General features: G+C 52.9%; 1 protein-coding gene across 3 annotated transcripts in view; it reads left to right on the top strand.

Moving 5' to 3' along the window:
* Window positions 1-19,236, top strand: part of PLD2 (phospholipase D2) — a 91,433-nt gene extending 72,197 nt beyond the window's left edge. For all 3 annotated transcript variants that reach the window (XM_069767458.1, XM_069767457.1, XM_069767459.1), the window contains exons 9-25: window positions 871-1,023; window positions 4,275-4,424; window positions 4,519-4,602; window positions 5,513-5,591; window positions 6,539-6,649; window positions 6,720-6,896; window positions 7,972-8,095; window positions 8,968-9,086; window positions 9,168-9,281; window positions 10,337-10,441; window positions 11,323-11,411; window positions 11,859-11,972; window positions 12,290-12,339; window positions 12,861-12,998; window positions 13,084-13,237; window positions 15,610-15,724; window positions 15,805-19,236. In XM_069767458.1, coding sequence (XP_069623559.1) covers window positions 871-1,023; window positions 4,275-4,424; window positions 4,519-4,602; window positions 5,513-5,591; window positions 6,539-6,649; window positions 6,720-6,896; window positions 7,972-8,095; window positions 8,968-9,086; window positions 9,168-9,281; window positions 10,337-10,441; window positions 11,323-11,411; window positions 11,859-11,972; window positions 12,290-12,339; window positions 12,861-12,998; window positions 13,084-13,237; window positions 15,610-15,724; window positions 15,805-16,029 — 2,101 coding nt within the window. In that variant the 3' untranslated portion in view covers window positions 16,030-19,236. The remainder of the gene's footprint in view (window positions 1-870; window positions 1,024-4,274; window positions 4,425-4,518; window positions 4,603-5,512; window positions 5,592-6,538; window positions 6,650-6,719; window positions 6,897-7,971; window positions 8,096-8,967; window positions 9,087-9,167; window positions 9,282-10,336; window positions 10,442-11,322; window positions 11,412-11,858; window positions 11,973-12,289; window positions 12,340-12,860; window positions 12,999-13,083; window positions 13,238-15,609; window positions 15,725-15,804) is intronic.
* Window positions 19,237-19,721: the final 485 nt, after the last annotated feature.

Here is a 19,721-nt window from a genome sequence, read left to right as displayed (position 1 = left end):
TCCTATATGATATGGCATTACTATACTCCTATATTATATGGCATTACTATACTCCTATATTATATGGTATTACTATACTCCTATATTATATGGTATTACTATACTCCTATATGATATGGTATTACTATACTCCTATATGATATGGTATTACTATACTCCTATATGATATGGTATTACTATACTCCTATATGATATGGTATTACTGTACTCCTATATGATATGGTATTACTGTACTCCTATATGATATGGTATTACTGTACTCCTATATGATATGGTATTACTGTACTCCTATATGATATGGTATTACTATACTCCTATATGATATGGTATTACTATACTCCTATATGATATGGTATTACTATACTCCTATATGATATGGTATTACTATACTCCTATATGATATGGTATTACTATACTCCTATATGATATGGTATTACTATACTCCTATATGATATGGTATTACTATACTCCTATATGATATGGTATTACTATACTCCTATATGATATGGTATTACTATACTCCTATATGATATGGTATTACTATACTCCTATATGATATGGTATTACTATACTCCTATATGATATGGTATTACTATACTCCTATATGATATGGTATTACTATACTCCTATATGATATGGTATTACTATACTCCTATATGATATGGTATTACTATACTCCTATATGATATGGTATTACTATACTCCTATATGATATGGTATTACTATACTCCTATATGATATGGCATTACTATACTCCTATATTATATGGTATTACTATATATTATATGTTTTTTTCTATGTTTCTTACATTATATAGTATTACTTTGCTTCTCTCGTGCTGAGTTGACATCCTCTTTGTGTCTTCTCCAGATGGGTCGTGGTTAAAGACTCCTTCCTTCTCTACTTAAAACCAGATTCTGGAGAAATCTCTTTCGTTTTGCTCTTCGATCCTCAATTTAGGACTGAAGTTGGCAAAAAAACGACCGAGACGAAGTATGGGGTCAGCATCGAGAACTATCTGAGGTACGGGATTGATGGCCAGTGGTCCAGAGACCCCACTACTGACCTCACCGAGGGACATCAGACATTTCCCGGCTGACATCACTGTATTCATGATCTCTGCTTACTGTCAATGAATTGCTTTGTACTGCAGTCTCTCTCACAACTGTGAGTTTGTTTCAATGTTTGTGCAGCCAAAGAAAACTTCTCACTTTCTGTCTATATGTATTATTTTTTTTTATGTGGTATAAATGCCGCTGTTCTCCTGAATCTGGCGTTGTTTTTCCTGCGTTCCTGCTCCTCTCCGTTCCTGAGATATGGCTCTTTCTTCCCTGTGCTTAAGTCAAGTTTTGTTATCCAAATGGGCGTGTTGTTCAACTCTTTTGTGGGTGTCATCATGAAGACCACACCCTCTTGGTAACTTGATTTATATGTAGGGAATATAGGGCCATATCTCAGGAATGGAGAGGCGCAGGAACGCAGGGAAAACAACGCCGGATTCAGGAGAACAGCGGCATTTATACCAGGTGAAAAGATTACTTATTTATTGCAAGTGACCAGTCCTTTCAATAAGGGAGTTGCATGAAGTCTAGATCTGAGATTTGTTTTTCTGCTATGTTTACTGAAGATCATATAGTCTTCTACATTGTAGCGAAACCTCAGCTGTGTGTGACAAGGGCAGCCAAGTGTTCTGTCTAAACCTGTCAACAATAATATCTTGTTTCTATTCACTGACAGGAAGCAGATCCATAGATAAATCAAGTGACCATCCTAATCTGAGTAATGTGACCTCGTCCATGCCCTGTATGTCATGGCGCCCTCGTCCCGCAGTGACTTCTCTATAAGGCGCTTATAAATAGTTAGTGCCCCCCCCTTTCCTGATATCTCTGTAAAAACAATCCGTGTATTGAATATTCTGCTTATACAGGGATCAGATGATGGCCGGGAGCTGCGCATCATGAGGCTGATAAGATCCCAACTTTCCATGTTCTCATGCCTTGTGCTCCTCACATAGTTACCAGCATTGAAGTTGGCATTACATTAATTACATTAGCAATATGTTCGGCAGCAATTTGTGCTTCGGAGCTGCACTTCCCTCTGTAACACAGTGGATCACTATTATCTTACATTTTATATAGACATGTTTGTGAAGAGAGAGAGGCGGAGGATGTGGGGATTCTGGAGAGGGAGGCGGAGGATGTGGGGAGTCTGGAGAGGGAGGCGGAGGATGTGGGGAGTCTGGAGAGGGAGGCGGAGGATGTGGGGAGTCTGGAGAGGAAGGCGGAGGAGGTGGGGAGTCTGGAGAGGTAGGCGGAGGAGGTGGGGAGTCTGGAGAGGGAGGCGGAGGAGGTGGGGAGTCTGGAGAGGGAGGCGGAGGATGTGGGGAGTCTGGAGAGGGAGGCGGAGGATGTGGGGAGTCTGGAGAGGGAGGCGGAGGATGTGGGGAGTCTGGAGAGGGAGGCGGAGGATGTGGGGAGTCTGGAGAGGGAGGAGGAGGATGTGGCGATTCTGGAGAGGGAGGCGGAGGATGTGGGGAGTCTGGAGAGGGAGGCGGAGGATGTGGGGAGTCTGGAGAGGGAGGCGGAGGATGTGGGAAGTCTGGAGAGGAAGGCGGAGGAGGTGGGGAGTCTGGAGAGGGAGGCGGAGGAGGTGGGGAGTCTGGAGAGGGAGGCGGAGGAGGTGGGGAGTCTGGAGAGGGAGGTGGGGAGTCTGGAGAGGGAGGCGGAGGAGGTGGGGAGTCTGGAGAGGGAGGCGGAGGATGTGGGGAGTCTGGAGAGGGAGGCGGAGGATGTGGGCAGTCTGGAGAGGGAGGCGGAGGATGTGGGGAGTCTGGAGAGGGAGGCGGAGGATGTGGGGAGTCTGGAGAAGGAGGAGGAGGATGTGGGGAGTCTGGAGAAGGAGGAGGAGGATGTGGGGAGTGTGGAGAAGGAGGCGGAGGATGTGGGGAGTCTGGAGAGGGAGGCGGAGGATGTGGGGAATATGGAGGGGGAGGAGGAGGATATGGAGAGTCTGTAGAGGGAGGAGGAGGATGTGGGGACTCTGGAGTAGGATATGGGGGGTGTCTGAAGATGGAGGGTGAGGATGGGACTGGAGAGGAAGGATGACGGCGTTGTGGGGGAGTCTGGAAGGGAGGAAGGAGCACTATGTGGGGATGAGTTTGGAGAAGTTGAATGAAGACAACTTGGGGGGGTTCTGGAGGGGAGGAAGGCAGAAAAAGATGTGGAGGCGTTTGAAGGGGAGGAAGGAGGACGACTATTGGGGGATTCTGGAGGGCAGGAAGGAAGACGTGGGGGGGGGAGGTGTGGTCCTGGAGGGCAAGAAGGTGGACTACAATGGGGGAAGGTAGTCTGGAGGGGAGGAAGGAGGACAACAATGGGGGGTGGGGTAGTCTGGAAGGGAGGAAGGAGGACGACGATGTGTGAGGGGGAAGGAAGGAGGACAATGATGGGGGTGAAGAATCTGGGGAAGGGGAGCAGGATAATAATGAGTGAAGGAGAGCGACAATGGGGAGGGGAGTTTGGAGGGGAGGAAGGAGGACGACGATGTGGAGGTGGGAGAGTGGAGGGGAGGAAGGAAGATGTTGTTATGGGATGAAGAATCTGGAGGGGAGGAAGGAAGACAATTATGGGGGGAGGAAGGAGGACGACGACAAGGAGGCAGTCTGGAGGTGAGGAAGGAGGATGAGGGGGGGAAGAATGAGGACTACTGGAGGTTAAGTCTGAAGGGGAGGAAGGAGGTCTACTTGGGGGGGGGGGGGGGGGTCTGGAATGGAAGGAGGAGGATGATATGTGGTGGAAGGGAGGAATGAGGATGATGGTTGAGTAAGGCTGGAGGGTAATAAAGAGGATGATGTTGGGGGAGGGGGGGAATAAGGACATCGTGGGGCGTGAGTCTGGATAGGAAAGAGGACGACTGGTGGGGTGGGGGGGTGTCAGGACGGAAAGAAGGACGACGTGGGGGAAGGAATGAGGACTACTGGGGGTAAGTCTGAAGGGGAGGAAGGAGGTCGACGATGGGGGGGATGACTGTGGGAGGGGGTCTAGATAGGAAGGTGGATGAGGGGAGGAAGGACAATGTGGGGGTTGGCGTCTGGAGTGGGGGAGGGTAGAGAGGGGACTGGAGGGATGTGAGAAGAGCACTGATTAATTTGTTGTAGTGTTAATAAATATGATTAAACGTGTACATGTACGTGACACCAGGGACTATTACTATCTAGTGGCCACTTTATGTCTCTGTTATGTCACCTTCTGCTGACCCTCTCATGCACATGGTAGGACGCTGATCCTGAAGTTCGGGGGGTATCGTCAGGCTCGTTGGTGGAAGCAGCAGATCACGCAGATTGCGGAGGAACAGGGTAAAGATTTCCTGAGTCTTCATCGGTTTGATGCTCACGCTCCGATGAGGCAGAAAACCCAAGTGAAGTGGTGAGTATCGGCATCCGGTCTTCTGCTCGTCTTCTTCTGTTTGGTTATGGATTTTCATCCAATCTTTCTTCATTCCTTGGCCTCTGCCCTCCAGGTTTGTTAATGGCGCCGGTTATTTTGCTGCTGTTGCTGATGCTCTAATGCAGGCTCGAGAAGAAATCTTCATCACTGACTGGTGGTAAGAGGGGATTTGGGGTGAATTGTGTCTTTTGTATTGGACGTGTATGATGGGCGACCATATGACCATTGGGGGCCACCACACAATCTTTGCAACAACTCTTAGGTCTTAGTGGAGAATGACAAGTTCTGAATTTCCACAGTAGAACATTCTGGAAAGTCTAGATATTCTAGAGCAGGTAAATGCATCCCTGGTCACAGGTAGGACTGGACTAGGGGAGGTTGACCCTCATTACATGGTGGCCAGTTTGTGCTCAGAGTCATTAGTAGCCATTTCAGTAGGTAAAGTGTCAAGGTGCGAAACTAGATGTGATTACATAAAACTGCAGCCCCGAGGACGGCAAAATGTTCGCCGTGTGTCCTCTACTCACAAGAAAATCCAGGCCAAAGATAAAGAGCTGCGTCCTCAGTCTTACAAATACACTCCACATTTTCCTTTTTTTCAGAAATGCAGCTTGAAATCCTAAAATGGTCAATAATGAAGTAGAGGGTCATTCTAGATCCCATCCCATGTGTAAATCTCATGAACAGTCCTCTTTATATGCTGGTCGATGGGTTTGCTTTAGATCACATTCGGATGCTTGATATATTCCAAGCAGGGTCCACTCTACATTTCCCAGGAGTCTGCTCTGGACCCCAGGCAGGGGGCTTGGGGTCTGCTCTGGACCCCAGGCAGGGGGCTTGGGGTCTCCTCTAGACCCCAGGCAGGGGGCTTGGGTTCTGCTCTAGACCCCAGGCAGGGGGCTTGGGGTCTGCTCTAGACCCCAGGCAGGGGGCTTGGGGTCTGCTCTACACCCCAGGCAGGGGCGTGGGGTCTGCCCTAGACCCCTGGCAGGGGGCGTGGGATCTGACACTTCTTTCACGGTTGCACTTCTACTATATTGTGTTTTCCTTATTTCTCCCCTTTGTAGGCTCAGCCCAGAAGTCCATCTGAAGCGGCCGGCGCTGGACGACCTGTACAGACTGGACATTATCCTGAAGCGTAAGGCGGTCAGTACCTCAGGCCACCATCATAATGGTGCTTTATTCATAGTCATTGGTAGCTGTAAGGTCCACACCCTGGAAGGAGCTGAACATGGATGGTGGTCACTCATGGATAACTCATCACAAGAGACTCCGTGTGAGACTCTATGGTTGGGTAGATGACGCCAAGTGCTGTTCTCTGGGTTACTTCTGATGGTGAAGATGCCGGGGCCACGTACCTTGCCTTAGCACCTGAATCCGCCCTCAGTCTGTGCCCTTCCCCCATCAAGGTAAGAGGGTAGTAGTAGTGTACTGTAATACTCCAACCAGACTATGAAGGTAATACAGCATAAGCTAACTCTGACAATGAGTGCTAGCCAGGTCCCAGATTATATAGGAGATGGGAGTGGCTAACAGTGAACAGCTGAGAGCCTTAATGCAGGAAAGCTTCCAGGAGCCCTCAACTGAGCAGATTAATCCCTGCACTGCTAATAGATACCTGCACCGTTTAATATCAAGGTGAATTGCTTCTAATCAGTGCAGGAGTAGTAGAAATCAGACGCTGGAATCTTCTGGCTCCTCTCTGTCGTGGTAAACCCCTGATATGTGTTGAGTCTTGATGGCACCTCTGAAATTCAAGGGAAAAGAAAGCGGTCACTAGGGAGTGCTGTGAGGGTCATAGTTAAAATTGAAGGCAAAAGGTCCACCACAGCTCCAGCCGTTCTTATCATGTGACCTGCTGATTGGGAATTTCATTGGTTGCTATTTTTTTAAATGGCCCTTCCTGCTCTCCATTAATAAACTTCCACCTGATGAAGACGGTTTAAACGTTGAAACGCGTTGTGGTTCAACACTAAAATCCTTGTTTTGGTCTAATTTCCAGCGCTCCTAGGACCGTTATTACTATTCTTTACTGCTTGATGGCACCTCTGACTTTGATGGCACCTCTGACTTTGATGGTGTCTTCCTTGCAGGAGGCCGGGGTGCGAGTGTGTGTCATTCTCTTCAAGGAGATGGAGCTGGCGCTAGGGATCAACAGTGGATACAGCAAGAGAGCACTGATGCTGCTGCACCCCAATATCAAGGTGAGGAACCCCATTCCCCTGGCACGCCTCTGGCGGATATCATGATAGCCTTGGTTCTCCCGTCTTCCAGGTCATGCGTCACCCGGATCACGTGTCGTCCATTGTCTTCCTCTGGGCTCACCACGAGAAGATGGTGGCCATTGACCAGTCTGTGGTGTTTTTGGGTGGCTTGGACTTGGCCTACGGACGATGGGATGATCATACATACCGACTAACGGACGCAGGGCCAAGAGAGAGGCAGCAACAGGTACCCACTAACCCTGGGCGACCTGTGACCCTTACTGAATGGACTCCGGTGCTTTTCTTCCACCATGGTGTTACCCTATTACTCCGATTACTCTCTCCACCATGAACCCCTAATTACTCCTAATAACTGCTCCTGTGTTCTCCTGTACACACACCTATTACTCCACTCACCTAATACAGCGCCCTCTACTGATCCTCCCTCCATGTAACCACCATTACTGCTCCTAATAACCGCTCCCGTCTTCTTCTGTACACTCACCTATTACTCCATCCACCTAATATAGTGCCCCCTACTGATCCTCCCTCCATGTAACCACCATTACTGCTCCTAATAACCGCTCCTGTATTCTTCTTTACACCCACCTATTACTCCATACACCTAATATAGCGCCCCCTACTGATCCTCCCTCCATGTAACCACCATTGCTACTCCTAATAACCGCTTCCGTCTTCTACTCTACACCCACCTATTACTCCATCCACCTAATATAGCGCCCCCTACTGGTCCTCCCTCCATGTAACCACCATTACTGCTCCTAATAACCGCTCCTGTCTTCTTCTGTACACCCACCTGTTACTCCATCCACCTAATATAGTGCCCCCTACTGATCCTCCCTCCATGTAACCACCATTACTGCTCCTAATAACCGCTCCTGTATTCTTCTTTACACCCACCTATTACTCCATACACCTAATATAGCGCCCCCTACTGATCCTCCCTCCATGTAACCACCATTGCTACTCCTAATAACCGCTTCCGTCTTCTACTCTACACCCACCTATTACTCCATCCACCTAATATAGCGCCCCCTACTGGTCCTCCCTCCATGTAACCACCATTACTGCTCCTAATAACCGCTCCTGTCTTCTTCTGTACACCCACCTGTTACTCCATCCACCTAATATAGCGCCCCCTACTGATCCTCCCTCCATGTAACCACCATTACTACTCCTGTGAGCAACATGTAACCCTCCTATATCTTCTCCTGTCTCTGACCTCTTCTCTTTCACTGTCTGTCCCTTTGTTGGTTGTCTCTTTGCTCCTTTAAGGGTGGCCTCCCGCTGTCTCTCACCAGAATGGAGCCACAGCCACCGACCCCTCTACAGAGGAAGCCGCCATGATGTGCCAGACCTGGATGGGCAAAGACTACAGTAACCTCATCCTCAAAGACTGGGTGCAACTGGACAAGCCATTCGAGGGTATGAGACGAACTGTGACCAGGAGGAGGAGCCAGTGCATTACCCATCCTATCTGTAACACCCTGCAGGGGAGAAGACTCGCAGCTCCTCCTATCTGTATCACCCTGCAGGGGGAGGAGACTCCTAGCTCCTCCTATCTGTATCACCCTGCAGGGGGAGGAGACTCCTAGCTCCTCCTATCTGTATCACCCTGCAGGAGAGGAGACTCCTAGCTCCTCCTATCTGTATCCCCCTGCAGGGGGAGGAAACTCATAGCTACTCCTATCTGTATCACCCTGCAGGGGAGGAGACTCATAGCTCCTCCTATCTGTATCACCCTGCAAGGGAGGAGACTCATAGCTCCTCCTATCTGTATCACCCTGCAGGGGAGGAGACTCATAGCCCCTCCTATCTGTATCACCCTGCAGGAGAGGAGACTCCTAGCTCCTCCTATCTTTATCACCCTGCAGGAGGAGGAAACTCGCAGCTCCTCCTATGTGTATCACCCTGCAGGGGAGGAGACTCATAGCTCCTCCTGTCTGTATCACCCTGCAGGGGGAGGAGACTCATAGCTCCTCCTGTCTGTATCACCCTGCAGGGGGAGGAGACTCATAGCTCCTCCTATCTGTATCACCCTGCAGGGGGAGGAGACTCCTAGCTCCTCCTATCTGTATCACCCTGCAGGGGGAGGAGACTCCTAGCTCCTCTTATCTGTATCACCCTGCAGGGGAGGAGACTCATAGCTCCTCTTATCTGTATCACCCTGCAGGGGAGGAGACTCCTAGCTCTTCCTATCTGTATCACCCTGCAGGGGGAACAGACTCACAGCTCCTCCTATCTGTATGACCCTGAAGGGGGTGGAGACTCTTAGCGTCTCCTATCTATAATTCCAGATTTCATTGATCGGATGAAGAACCCACGGATGCCTTGGAGAGATGTGGGTGCTGTGATTCACGGTAAAGCCGCCAGAGACGCCTCCCGACATTTTATCCAGCGGTGGAACTTTAACAAGGTGATGATGACAAATGACGCGCACAGTGTTATTAACCCTTGCTGTCAATGATCCTCATTAACCCTTTATTTTGTGTTGTAGACTATGAAAAGCAAATATAAAGGATCGGAGTTTCCATATTTGCTTCCTAAGTCTCAGTGCACTGCGGACAGATATCATTACTCAGTACCGGGGTGTCACAGCGCCAACGTGCAGGTGCGGTACTGAGCGTGGGGTGTTAATAGTGTTCTCATTGACGGGGAATCACATACTATAAGAGGAGAAACTAGTAACTGGGAGAGGGAAGGGGAACATAGTTGTGTTCAGCTATAGTGATACCTTCTCATGGTGCTCCAACCACTCTGCACACGTACAACATATAGTGCCACACTGAGTAGGTTGAGTGCTGTGTGGGTTGAGAAATAGCAGGGAGCTCTGGATGTAGTGTGCAGTGTTCTGTTCCCCGGCTGGAGCTCTGGATGTAGTGTGCGGTGTCCTGTCCCCCGGCTGGAGCTTTGGATGTAGTGTGCGGTGTCCTGTGCCCCAGCTGGAGCTCTGAATGTAGTATGTGGTGTCCTGTGCCCCAACCGGAGCTCTGTATGTAGTGTGTGGTGTTCTGTGCCCCGGCCGGAGCTCTATATGTATTGTGCGGTGTTCTGTGCCCGCGCTCTGAATGTAAGATGCGGTGTCCTATGCCCCGCCTAGGGCTCTGAATGTAGTGTGCGGGGTCCTATGCCCCAACCGGAGCTCTGTATGTAGTGTGCGGTGTCCTGTACCCCAGCCAGAGCTCTGGATGTAGTGTGCGGTGTCCTGTGCCCCGGCTGCAGCTCTGTGTGTTGTGTGGTGTTCTGTGCCCCAGCCGGAGCTCTGGATGTAGTGTGCGGTGTCCTGTTCCCCGGCTGGAGCTCTGGATGTAGTGCGCGGTGTCTTGTTCCCTGGCGGGAGCTCTGGATGTAGTGCGCGGTGTCTTGTTCCCTGGCGGGAGCTCTGGATGTAGTGTGCGGTGTCCTGTTCCCCGGCCGGAGCTCTGTATGTAGTGTGTGGTGTTCTGTGCCCCGTCTGGAGCTCTGTATGTAGTGTGTGGTGTTCTGTGCCCCAGCCGGAGCTCTGTATGTAGTGTGCGGTGTCCTGTTCCCCGGCCGGAGCTCTGTATGTAGTGTTCGGTGTCCTGTTTTCCAGCCGGAGCTCTGTATGTAGTATGCGTTGTTCTGCCGATCCTGATGTGTCCTGCTGATCCTGACGTGTCCTGTGCCTCGGTCGCTCTCTTCCAGGTGCTGCGCTCAGTTGATCGCTGGTCGGCCGGCTGTAATGAGTGCTCCATCCTGAAAGCGTACCTGCACTGTATATCCCAGGCAGAGCACTACGTGTATATAGAGGTGAGTCCGGCCCGTATACTAGCGTGTTACATGTATGATCAGTGCACTGTGCTCCCACCAGAACATATTAGTGACACTAGTAGTGGTATAGGTCCTGGTAGTGCAATAATGATACGAATACTCATCATTTAATAATCTGATGTACCAGAGCGGAAAAATCAAGGTTTAGACCCACATCCTGAAGTGCTTTAGGGGTGTGTTAATATAATCTGTGTAGGGACACAGCCACCATGTATTTCCATGATAATTTGCATGTGACTTCAAATCAGTGGTCCCCCTGTCACACACAGGAGAGCAGAGGATGTGTCCTCGCTGCAGGGGTGTGTTACAGATTACACTGACACCCCACCAGGGGGCGCTCACTACTTTTATGGTAAATGGGTGCTGTATAAATCTCTATGCCATGAGTGCCACCTGGAGGCAACAGACTGAATCATATTATTTAACTCTATTGGAGTTTAAAAAAAAAAAAGGGCTAAAAATTTATTTTTCTTCTTTTTTTGTTTACTTGTTTTTTGATTTGTCCCTCTAAAATTTCTGTACTCACCCTTGTTCCTCTCACCGGTGATGAGCCCACCTTTGTAAGCCATTGTCCGATCCAACATTTGTCCTCCTCACCCTCTGATGTAACTCGACTACTTACTCACATTTTGAAAATTAACACAAAAATGTAATTGTGTAGCAGATAAGTCATAGTGTCCTCGTCTGCCAGTGGTGATGGGGCACTGATTGTATCCTGGTGTAGTCACCGCTGCAGGGAGCCATCGCTCTGTTGCCTGGGTGTCCCCGTTGCCTGGGTGTCCCCGTCGCCTGGGTGTCCCCGTCGCCTGGGTGTTCCCTGTCGCCTGGGTGTCCCGGTCATCTCCTCTCTGTCTTTCTAGAATCAGTTTTTCATAAGTTCTACAGAGGGAAGAACAATCCACAACATGATCTCAGACGCCATCGTCCAGCGCATATTCTGGGCTCACAGGTGAGGAGACATCCCCACGTGTCCTCCAGATCATATGTGTTCGTGTAACTGTGCAATTGGTGACTACATCTCCCAGCATGCCTCGTACAATAATACTCAGGTTAGAGGATAACAATGATGTTGGAGTTGCGGACCATGACGCTGGGGCTTGCGGGGACCACGACGCTGGGGCTTGCAGGGACCATGACGCTGGGGCTTGCGGGGACCATGACACTGGGGGTTTGATGGGATGTTGACGCTAGGGTTGCGAGGACCATGACTCTGGGGTTGCAGGGATATTGACGCTAGGGTTGCACGGACCATGACGCTGGGGGTTGCGGGGACCATGACGCTGGGGAGGTTGCGGGGACCATGATGCTGGGGGTTGCGGGGACCATGACACGGACACCTGGGGAATATATGACCGCTATCTAATCCTCCCTGGTTTATGTCTCTTTATTGCTCCAGAGAAGGCAGAACGTTCCGCGTCTTCATCGTGATCCCGCTGTTACCCGGCTTCGAGGGTAATATTGACATGGGAGGTGGAAACTCCATCCAGGCCATCCTGCACTTTACATACAGGTAACACAGCGGTGATACCTCGTCACCAGACGCATGAAGGAGTTGTCAGGGGTCAGTAGTAAAGGAGCTGAGGCTGTTTCTCATGGGGGACGTATCTGGCATCAGGTCACATCAGAGAAGTTTCAGACTCATGTGACGCGGAACAGAGTCTAAACATCCCGGCCGCTCAGGTCCAACTCTAGAAATGCCGGCTGCTCTGATCTGGCCCGGCCTTGCATTGCCACTAATGCTTATCGGCGTGGACACCACTGCTCTGCCATTCTGCTCTGGACGTGGTGCTTGCAACCTTGTGAGGTCTTCTCTTTCCTCCTTTGCAGCTCTATCTGCCGTGGAGACAATTCTATTATTACTCGTCTGAAGGAAGGAAGTAAGTGAGATCTAATGTAATATTCAGAGAGTGGCGCCGTCTGTTGGTGAACACAGAAGCCCCACGCTCCTGCCCCCTATGCTGTGTATTAGAGGAGGGGATGTCACCATTGGGGTAGTGACTGCACTATGCCCCCTCGCCTGTCGCGCGTTCCCCCCCCCCTCTCGCCTGTCGTGCCTTCCCCTCCTCCCCCTCTCGCCTGTCGCGCGCCCCGCCTCCTCCCCCTCTCGCCTGTTGCGCGCCCCCCCTCCTCCCCCTCTTGCGCGCCCCCCAATCCCCCTCTCGCCTGTCGCGCGCCCCCTCCTCCTCCTCTCGTCTGTCGCACGTCCCCCTCTTCCTCTCGTCTGTCGCGCGTCCCCCCTCCTCCTCTCGTCTTTCGCGCGTCCCTCCTCCTCTCGCCTTTCGCGTGCGCCCCCCCTCCTCCTCTCGCCTGTCGTACCCCCCCCCCCTCCTCCTCTCGCCTGTCGCACCCCCCCCCCTCCTCCTCTCACCCGTCATCATGTGCCGTCCTCTCCCCGCAGTGGGCGATGCCTGGCGCCAATACCTGTCCGTCTGCGGCCTGCGGACACACGGTGACATGCCGGATGGATCTCTGGTCACAGAACTCGTTTACATTCATAGTAAAATGCTGATCGTGGATGACAGAAAAGTGATCATCGGTAGGTGCCAAATAGTGGCGGTGACCGTGTACATGGCGCTCGCTGCATCGCTCTGTATGATGTCTCCATTTCTGTCTCTGTGAAGGCTCGGCGAATATCAATGACCGGAGCATGCTGGGAAAGAGGGACAGCGAGCTGGCCATAATAGTGGAGGACACGGAGTACGAGAGGTCCGTCATGAATGGCGAGCCTTACCAGGCGGGGAGATACGCGCTCAGCCTGCGCACTGATTGCTTCATGTAAGAGATTGTGTCATACGCTTCCGCCAGACAAACCGCCGTACTGCACTACTCCTCCATCATCTCCTCGTCCCATACAAGTCCTCCTCATACCTCTACTGCTCCCCCATCATCTCCCAGTACCATACCCCTCCTCATATTATTACTCCCTCATCATCTCCCGGTACCGCCACCTCCTCATACCTCTACTGCTCCCCCATCATCTCCCAGTACCATACCCCTCCTCATATTATTACTCCCTCATCATCTCCCGGTACCGCCACCTCCTCATACCTCTACTGCTCCCCCATCATCTCCCAGTACCATACCCCTCCTCATATTATTACTCCCCCATCATCTCCCGGTACCGCCACCTCCTCCTACCTCTACTGCTCCCCCATCATCTCCCAGTACCATACCCCTCCTCATATTATTACTCCCCCATCATCTCCCGGTATCGCCCCCTACGCATGCTACTACTCCCCCATCATCTTTAGGTACCACACCCTCATACTACTCCCCATCATCTCCCACTACTGTCCCCCTCCTCATACCTCTACTACTACTCCTCATCATCTCCCACTACTGCCCCCCCTCCACATACCTCTACTGCTCCCCCATCATATCCCACTTCTGTCCCCCTCCTCATACCTCTACTGCTCCCCATCATCTCCCACTACTGTCCCCCTCCTCATACCTCTACTGCTCCCACATCATCTCCCACTACTGTCCCCCTCCTCATACCTCTACTGCTCCCACATCATCTCCCACTACTGTCCCCCTCCTCATACCTCTACTGCTCCCACATCATCTCCCACTACTGTCCCCCTCCTCATACCTCTACTACTACTCCTCATCATCTCCCACTACTGCCCCCCCTCCACATACCTCTACTGCTCCCCCATCATATCCCACTTCTGTCCCCCTCCTCATACATCTACTGCTCCCCATCATCTCCCACTACTGCCCCCCCTCCACATACCTCTACTACTCCCCATCATATCCCACTTCTGTCCCCCTCCTCATACCTCTACTGCTCCCCATCATCTCCCATTACTGTCCTCCTCCTCATACCTCTACTGCTCCTACATCATCTCCCACTACTGTCCCCCTCCTCATACCTCTACTGCTCCCACATCATCTCCCACTACTGTCCCCCTCCTCATACCTCTACTGCTCCCCATCATCTCCCACTACTGTCCCCCTCCTCATACCTCTACTGCTCCCACATCATCTCCCACTACTGTCCCCCTCCTCATACCTCTACTGCTCCCACATCATCTCCCACTACTGTCCCCCTCCTCATACCTCTACTGCTCCCACATCATCTCCCACTACTGTCCCCCTCCTCATACCTCTACTGCTCCCACATCATCTCCCACTACTGTCCCCCTCCTCATACCTCTACTGCTCCCCCATCCTCTCCCATTACCATACCCCTCCTCATATTATTACTCCCCATCATCTCCCGGTACCTCCCCCTCCGCATACTACTACTCACCCATCATTTCCAGGTACCACCCCCTCATACTACTCCTCATCATCTCCCACTACTGTCCCCCTCCTCATACCTCTACTGCTCCCCCATCATCTCCCACTACTGTCCCCCTCCTCATATCTCTACTGCTCCCCCATCATCTCCCACTACTGTCCCCCTCCTCATATCTCTACTGCTCCCCCATCATCTCCCACTACTGCCCCCCCTCCACATACCTCTACTGCTCCCCCATCATCTCCCACTATTGTCCCCCTCCTCATACCTCTACTGCTCCCCCATCATCTCCCACTACTGTCCCCCTCAAACCTCTACTGCTCCCCCATCATCTCCCACTACTGTCCCCCTCCTCATACCTCTACTGCTCCCCCATCCTCTCCCAGTACCATACCCCTCCTCATATTATTACTCCCCATCATCTCCTGGTACCGCCCCCTCCGCATACTACTACTTGCCCATCATCTCCAAGTACCACCCCCTCATACTACTACTCATCATCTCCCACTACTGTCCCCCTCCTCAAACCTCTACTGCTCCCCCATCATCTCCCACTACTGTCCCCCTCCTCATACCTCTACTGCTCCCCCATCATCTCCCACTACTGTCCCCCTCCTCATACCTCTACTGCTCCCCCATCATCTCCCACTACTGCCCCCGCTCCACATACCTCTACTGCTCCCCCATCATCTCCCACTACTGTCCCCCTCCTCATACCTCTACTGCTCCCCCATCATCTCCTGGTACCGCCCCATCCTCGTACAACTACTCTCCCATAATCTCCTGGTGCCGTCCCTCCTCATACTATTCCCTCATCATCTCCCATTACTGTCCCCCTCCTCATACTACTACTCCCTCATCATCTCCCGGTACGCCCCCTCACCTTTCCCTCTCTCTCCAGGACGCTGCTCGGGGCACACACTCCGCCATGTCTGGACATCTCTGATCCGGTGTCAGATCCGTTCTTTGAGGTCTGGACGCAGACGTCCCTGAATAACACGGCGCTGTACGACCAGGTACCGGCCCGGCGTCTCCAGTCACACCCAGAGCTGCAGCAGACAGTTGCTCTAATCTCTCCTCCATCCTGTCTTCCCAGGTATTCCGCTGCCTCCCAACCAACGCTGTGCAGAGCCATCGGGTGCGGCAAGTGTACACCACAGTGGCCAGCCTGGCCAGCACGGACCCCGAGCTCTCCCGCCAGATCCTGGCCCGAGTGCGGGGGCATCTGGTGGAGTTCCCCCTCTACTTTCTTGTTGAGGAGAATCTTCTACCTCCTCTCGGCAGCAAAGAAGGAGTGATCCCCACCGAGGTGTGGACGTGACCAGCGGAGGGGATCAAATCCGATCCTGCAATGTCCGACACATAGAGGATCTGCCGGATCTAAAGACTTCTCATTCATAGTGTGATTGGATCACTGCCCACGTGCCCCCTCCGTGCCCTGCAAGAGAAGCCATAGCGGGCGTGAGACCACCACAATCATAAATGCTCAAAAGAGATCCCTCACCTGTATACACCGTATCTCCTGGAGAGATCCCACTTCTGTGTGCACCGTATCCCCCCCGCCTCTGTGACCACCGTATCCCTTGTAAAGATCCCCCCACTGTGTGCACCATATTCCCCGGAGAGATCCCCCCTGTGTGCACCTTATCCCCCGGAGAGATCTCGCCCCTCTGTGTGCACCGTATCCCCCTGGAGATCCCACCGCCTCTGTGTGCACCATATCCCTTGGAAAGATCCCCCCTCTGTGTGCACCGTATCCCCTGAAGAGATTCCCCTCTGTGTGCACCGTATCCCCTGAAGAGATCCCCCTCTGTGTGCACCGTATCCCCTGAAGAGATTCCCCTCTGTGTGCACCGTATCCCCTGAAGAAATTCCTCTCTGTGCACCGTATCTCCTGGAGAGATCCCCCCCCTCTTTGTGCACTGTATTCCCTGGAGAGATCCCCCCTCTGTGTGCACCATATTCCCCGGAGAGATCCCCCCCATCTGTGTGCACTGTATTCCCTGGAGAGATCCCCCCTCTGTGTGCACCATATTCCCCGGGAGAGATCCCCCCCATCTGTGTCCACCGTATCCCTGGGAGAGATCCCCCTCCTCTGTGTGCACCATATTCCCTGGAGAGATCCCCCCATCTGTGTCCACCGTATCCCCGGGAGAGATCCCCCTCTGTGTGCACCATATTCCCTGGAGAGATCCCCCCATCTGTGTCCACCGTATCCCCGGGAGAGATCCCCCTCCTCTGTGTGCACCATATTCCCTGGAGAGATCCCCCCATCTGTGTCCACCGTATCCCCGGGAGAGATCCCCCTCCTCTGTGTGCACCATATTCCCTGGAGAGATCCCCCCTCTGTGTGCACCGTATCCCCGGGAGAGATCCCCCCTCTGTGTGCACCATATTCCCCGGGAGAGATCCCCCCTCTGTGTGCGCCATATTCCCCGGAGAGATCCCCCCATCTGTGTCCACCGTATCCCTGGGAGAGATCCCCCTCCTCTGTGTGCACCATATTCCCTGGAGAGATCCCCCCATCTGTGTGCACCGTATCCCCGGGAGAGATCCCCCCTCTGTGTGCACCATATTCCCCGGGAGAGATCCCCCCTCTGTGTGCGCCATATTCCCCGGAGAGATCCCCCCCATCTGTGTGCACCGTATCCCCAGGAGAGATCCCCCCCCTCTGTGTGCGCCATATTCCCCGGAGAGATCCCCCCCCATCTGTGTCCACCGTATCACCGGGAGAGATCCCCCTCCTCTGTGTGCACCATATTCCCTGGAGAGATCCCCCTCCTCTGTGTGCACCATATTCCCCGGAGAGATCCCCCCCCATCTGTGTCCACCGTATCACCGGGAGAGATCCCCCTCCTCTGTGTGCACCATATTCCCTGGAGAGATCCCCCTCCTCTGTGTGCACCATATTCCCCGGAGAGATCCCCCTCCTCTGTGTCCACCGTATCACCGGGAGAGATCCCCCTCCTCTGTGTGCACCATATTCCCTGGAGAGATCCCCCTCCTCTGTGTGCACCATATTCCCCGGAGAGATCCCCCCCCATCTGTGTCCACCGTATCACCGGGAGAGATCCCCCTCCTCTGTGTGCACCATATTCCCCGGAGAGATCCCCCCCCATCTGTGTCCACCGTATCACCGGGAGAGATCCCCCTCCTCTGTGTGCACCATATTCCCCGGAGAGATCCCCCCTCCTCTGTGTGCACCGTATCACCGGGAGAGATCCCCCTCCTCTGTGTGCACCATATTCCCTGGAGAGATCCCCCTCCTCTGTGTGCACCGTATCCCCCAGAGATCGCCCCTCTGTGTGCACCGTATCCCCGGGAGAGATCCCCCTCCTCTGTGTGCACCATATTCCCTGGAGAGATCCCCCCATCTGTGTGCACCGTATCCCCGGGAGAGATCCCCCCTCTGTGTGCACCATATTCCCCGGGAGAGATCCCCCCTCTGTGTGCGCCATATTCCCCGGAGAGATCCCCCCCATCTGTGTGCACCGTATCCCCAGGAGAGATCCCCCCCCTCTGTGTGCGCCATATTCCCCGGAGAGATCCCCCCCCATCTGTGTCCACCGTATCACCGGGAGAGATCCCCCTCCTCTGTGTGCACCATATTCCCTGGAGAGATCCCCCTCCTCTGTGTGCACCATATTCCCCGGAGAGATCCCCCCCCATCTGTGTCCACCGTATCACCGGGAGAGATCCCCCTCCTCTGTGTGCACCATATTCCCTGGAGAGATCCCCCTCCTCTGTGTGCACCATATTCCCCGGAGAGATCCCCCTCCTCTGTGTCCACCGTATCACCGGGAGAGATCCCCCTCCTCTGTGTGCACCATATTCCCCGGAGAGATCCCCCCCCATCTGTGTGCACCGTATCACCGGGAGAGATCCCCCTCCTCTGTGTGCACCATATTCCCCGGAGAGATCCCCCCTCCTCTGTGTGCACCGTATCACCGGGAGAGATCCCCCTCCTCTGTGTGCACCATATTCCCTGGAGAGATCCCCCTCCTCTGTGTGCACCGTATCCCCCAGAGATCGCCCCTCTGTGTGCACCGTATCCCCGGGAGAGATCCCACTCTGTGTGCACCGTATCCCCCAGAGATCGCCCCTCTGGGTCCCCGGCCTCCCCCCAGCTGTCACTCCTGTGTCCCCGGTTGTCCCTCCTCTGTGTCCCCGATTTCCCTCCATTATCCCTTTTGTTACCGTTTCCTTCTGACCGCGGCACGTCCAGAAGGCAGGACTCCGTATCCATGTCTGGGACTCCATCTGGTAAATGGGGATGTGTGATTTAGGACTTTGGGGTCCACACGTGGCGGACATTCATCTCATGTGACCCCGCACCATGCTGCCGTACAGAGAACAGACTCTTCAGCCTCTTATAGGATCATTATGATGGCGACTTCTGACTATGCATTCTCCTATAGGACAATGTCTTCCGCGCAGCGACCTGTGCTACTAAAGGGTTAACACTAACAATCGTTGCAATAACTGGAGGCTGCTCTACCAATAAACACTCATTGTATTTTATCTACTACACTTTGTTAGCTCAGATTTATTGCGATGTTTCCAGCACAGAGTATTTCAGGAGAAGCGTATGCAGAAGCACAACAACTGAGGATTATGTGACGAAAGAGTTTCTGAGCTTCAGTCTAAAGGCCCCTTCACACTAAGCGACGCTGCAGCGATACCGACAACGATCCGGATCGCTGCAGCGTCGCTGTTTGGTCGCTGGAGAGCTGTCACACAGACCGCTCTCCAGCGACCAACGATGCCGGTAACCAGGGTAAACATCGGGTTACTAAGCGCAGGGCCGCGCTTAGTAACCCGATGTTTACCCTGGTTACCATCGTTAAAGTAAAAAAAACAACCACTACATACTTACCTACCGCTGTCTGTCCTCCGGCGCTGTGCTTCTCTGTGAGCACAGCGGCCGGAAAGCAGAGCGGTGACGTCACCGCTCTGCTTTCCGGCCGCTGTGCTCACAGCCAGAGCAGAGAAGCAGAGCGCCGGGGACAGACA

This window comes from Ranitomeya imitator, chromosome 4, assembly GCF_032444005.1.
Source record: "Ranitomeya imitator isolate aRanImi1 chromosome 4, aRanImi1.pri, whole genome shotgun sequence".
In the NCBI taxonomy this organism is placed as follows: domain Eukaryota; kingdom Metazoa; phylum Chordata; class Amphibia; order Anura; family Dendrobatidae; genus Ranitomeya; species Ranitomeya imitator.
The sequence above is the reverse complement of the archived record's forward strand: the minus strand, read 5'-3'. Positions and strand labels throughout refer to the sequence as shown.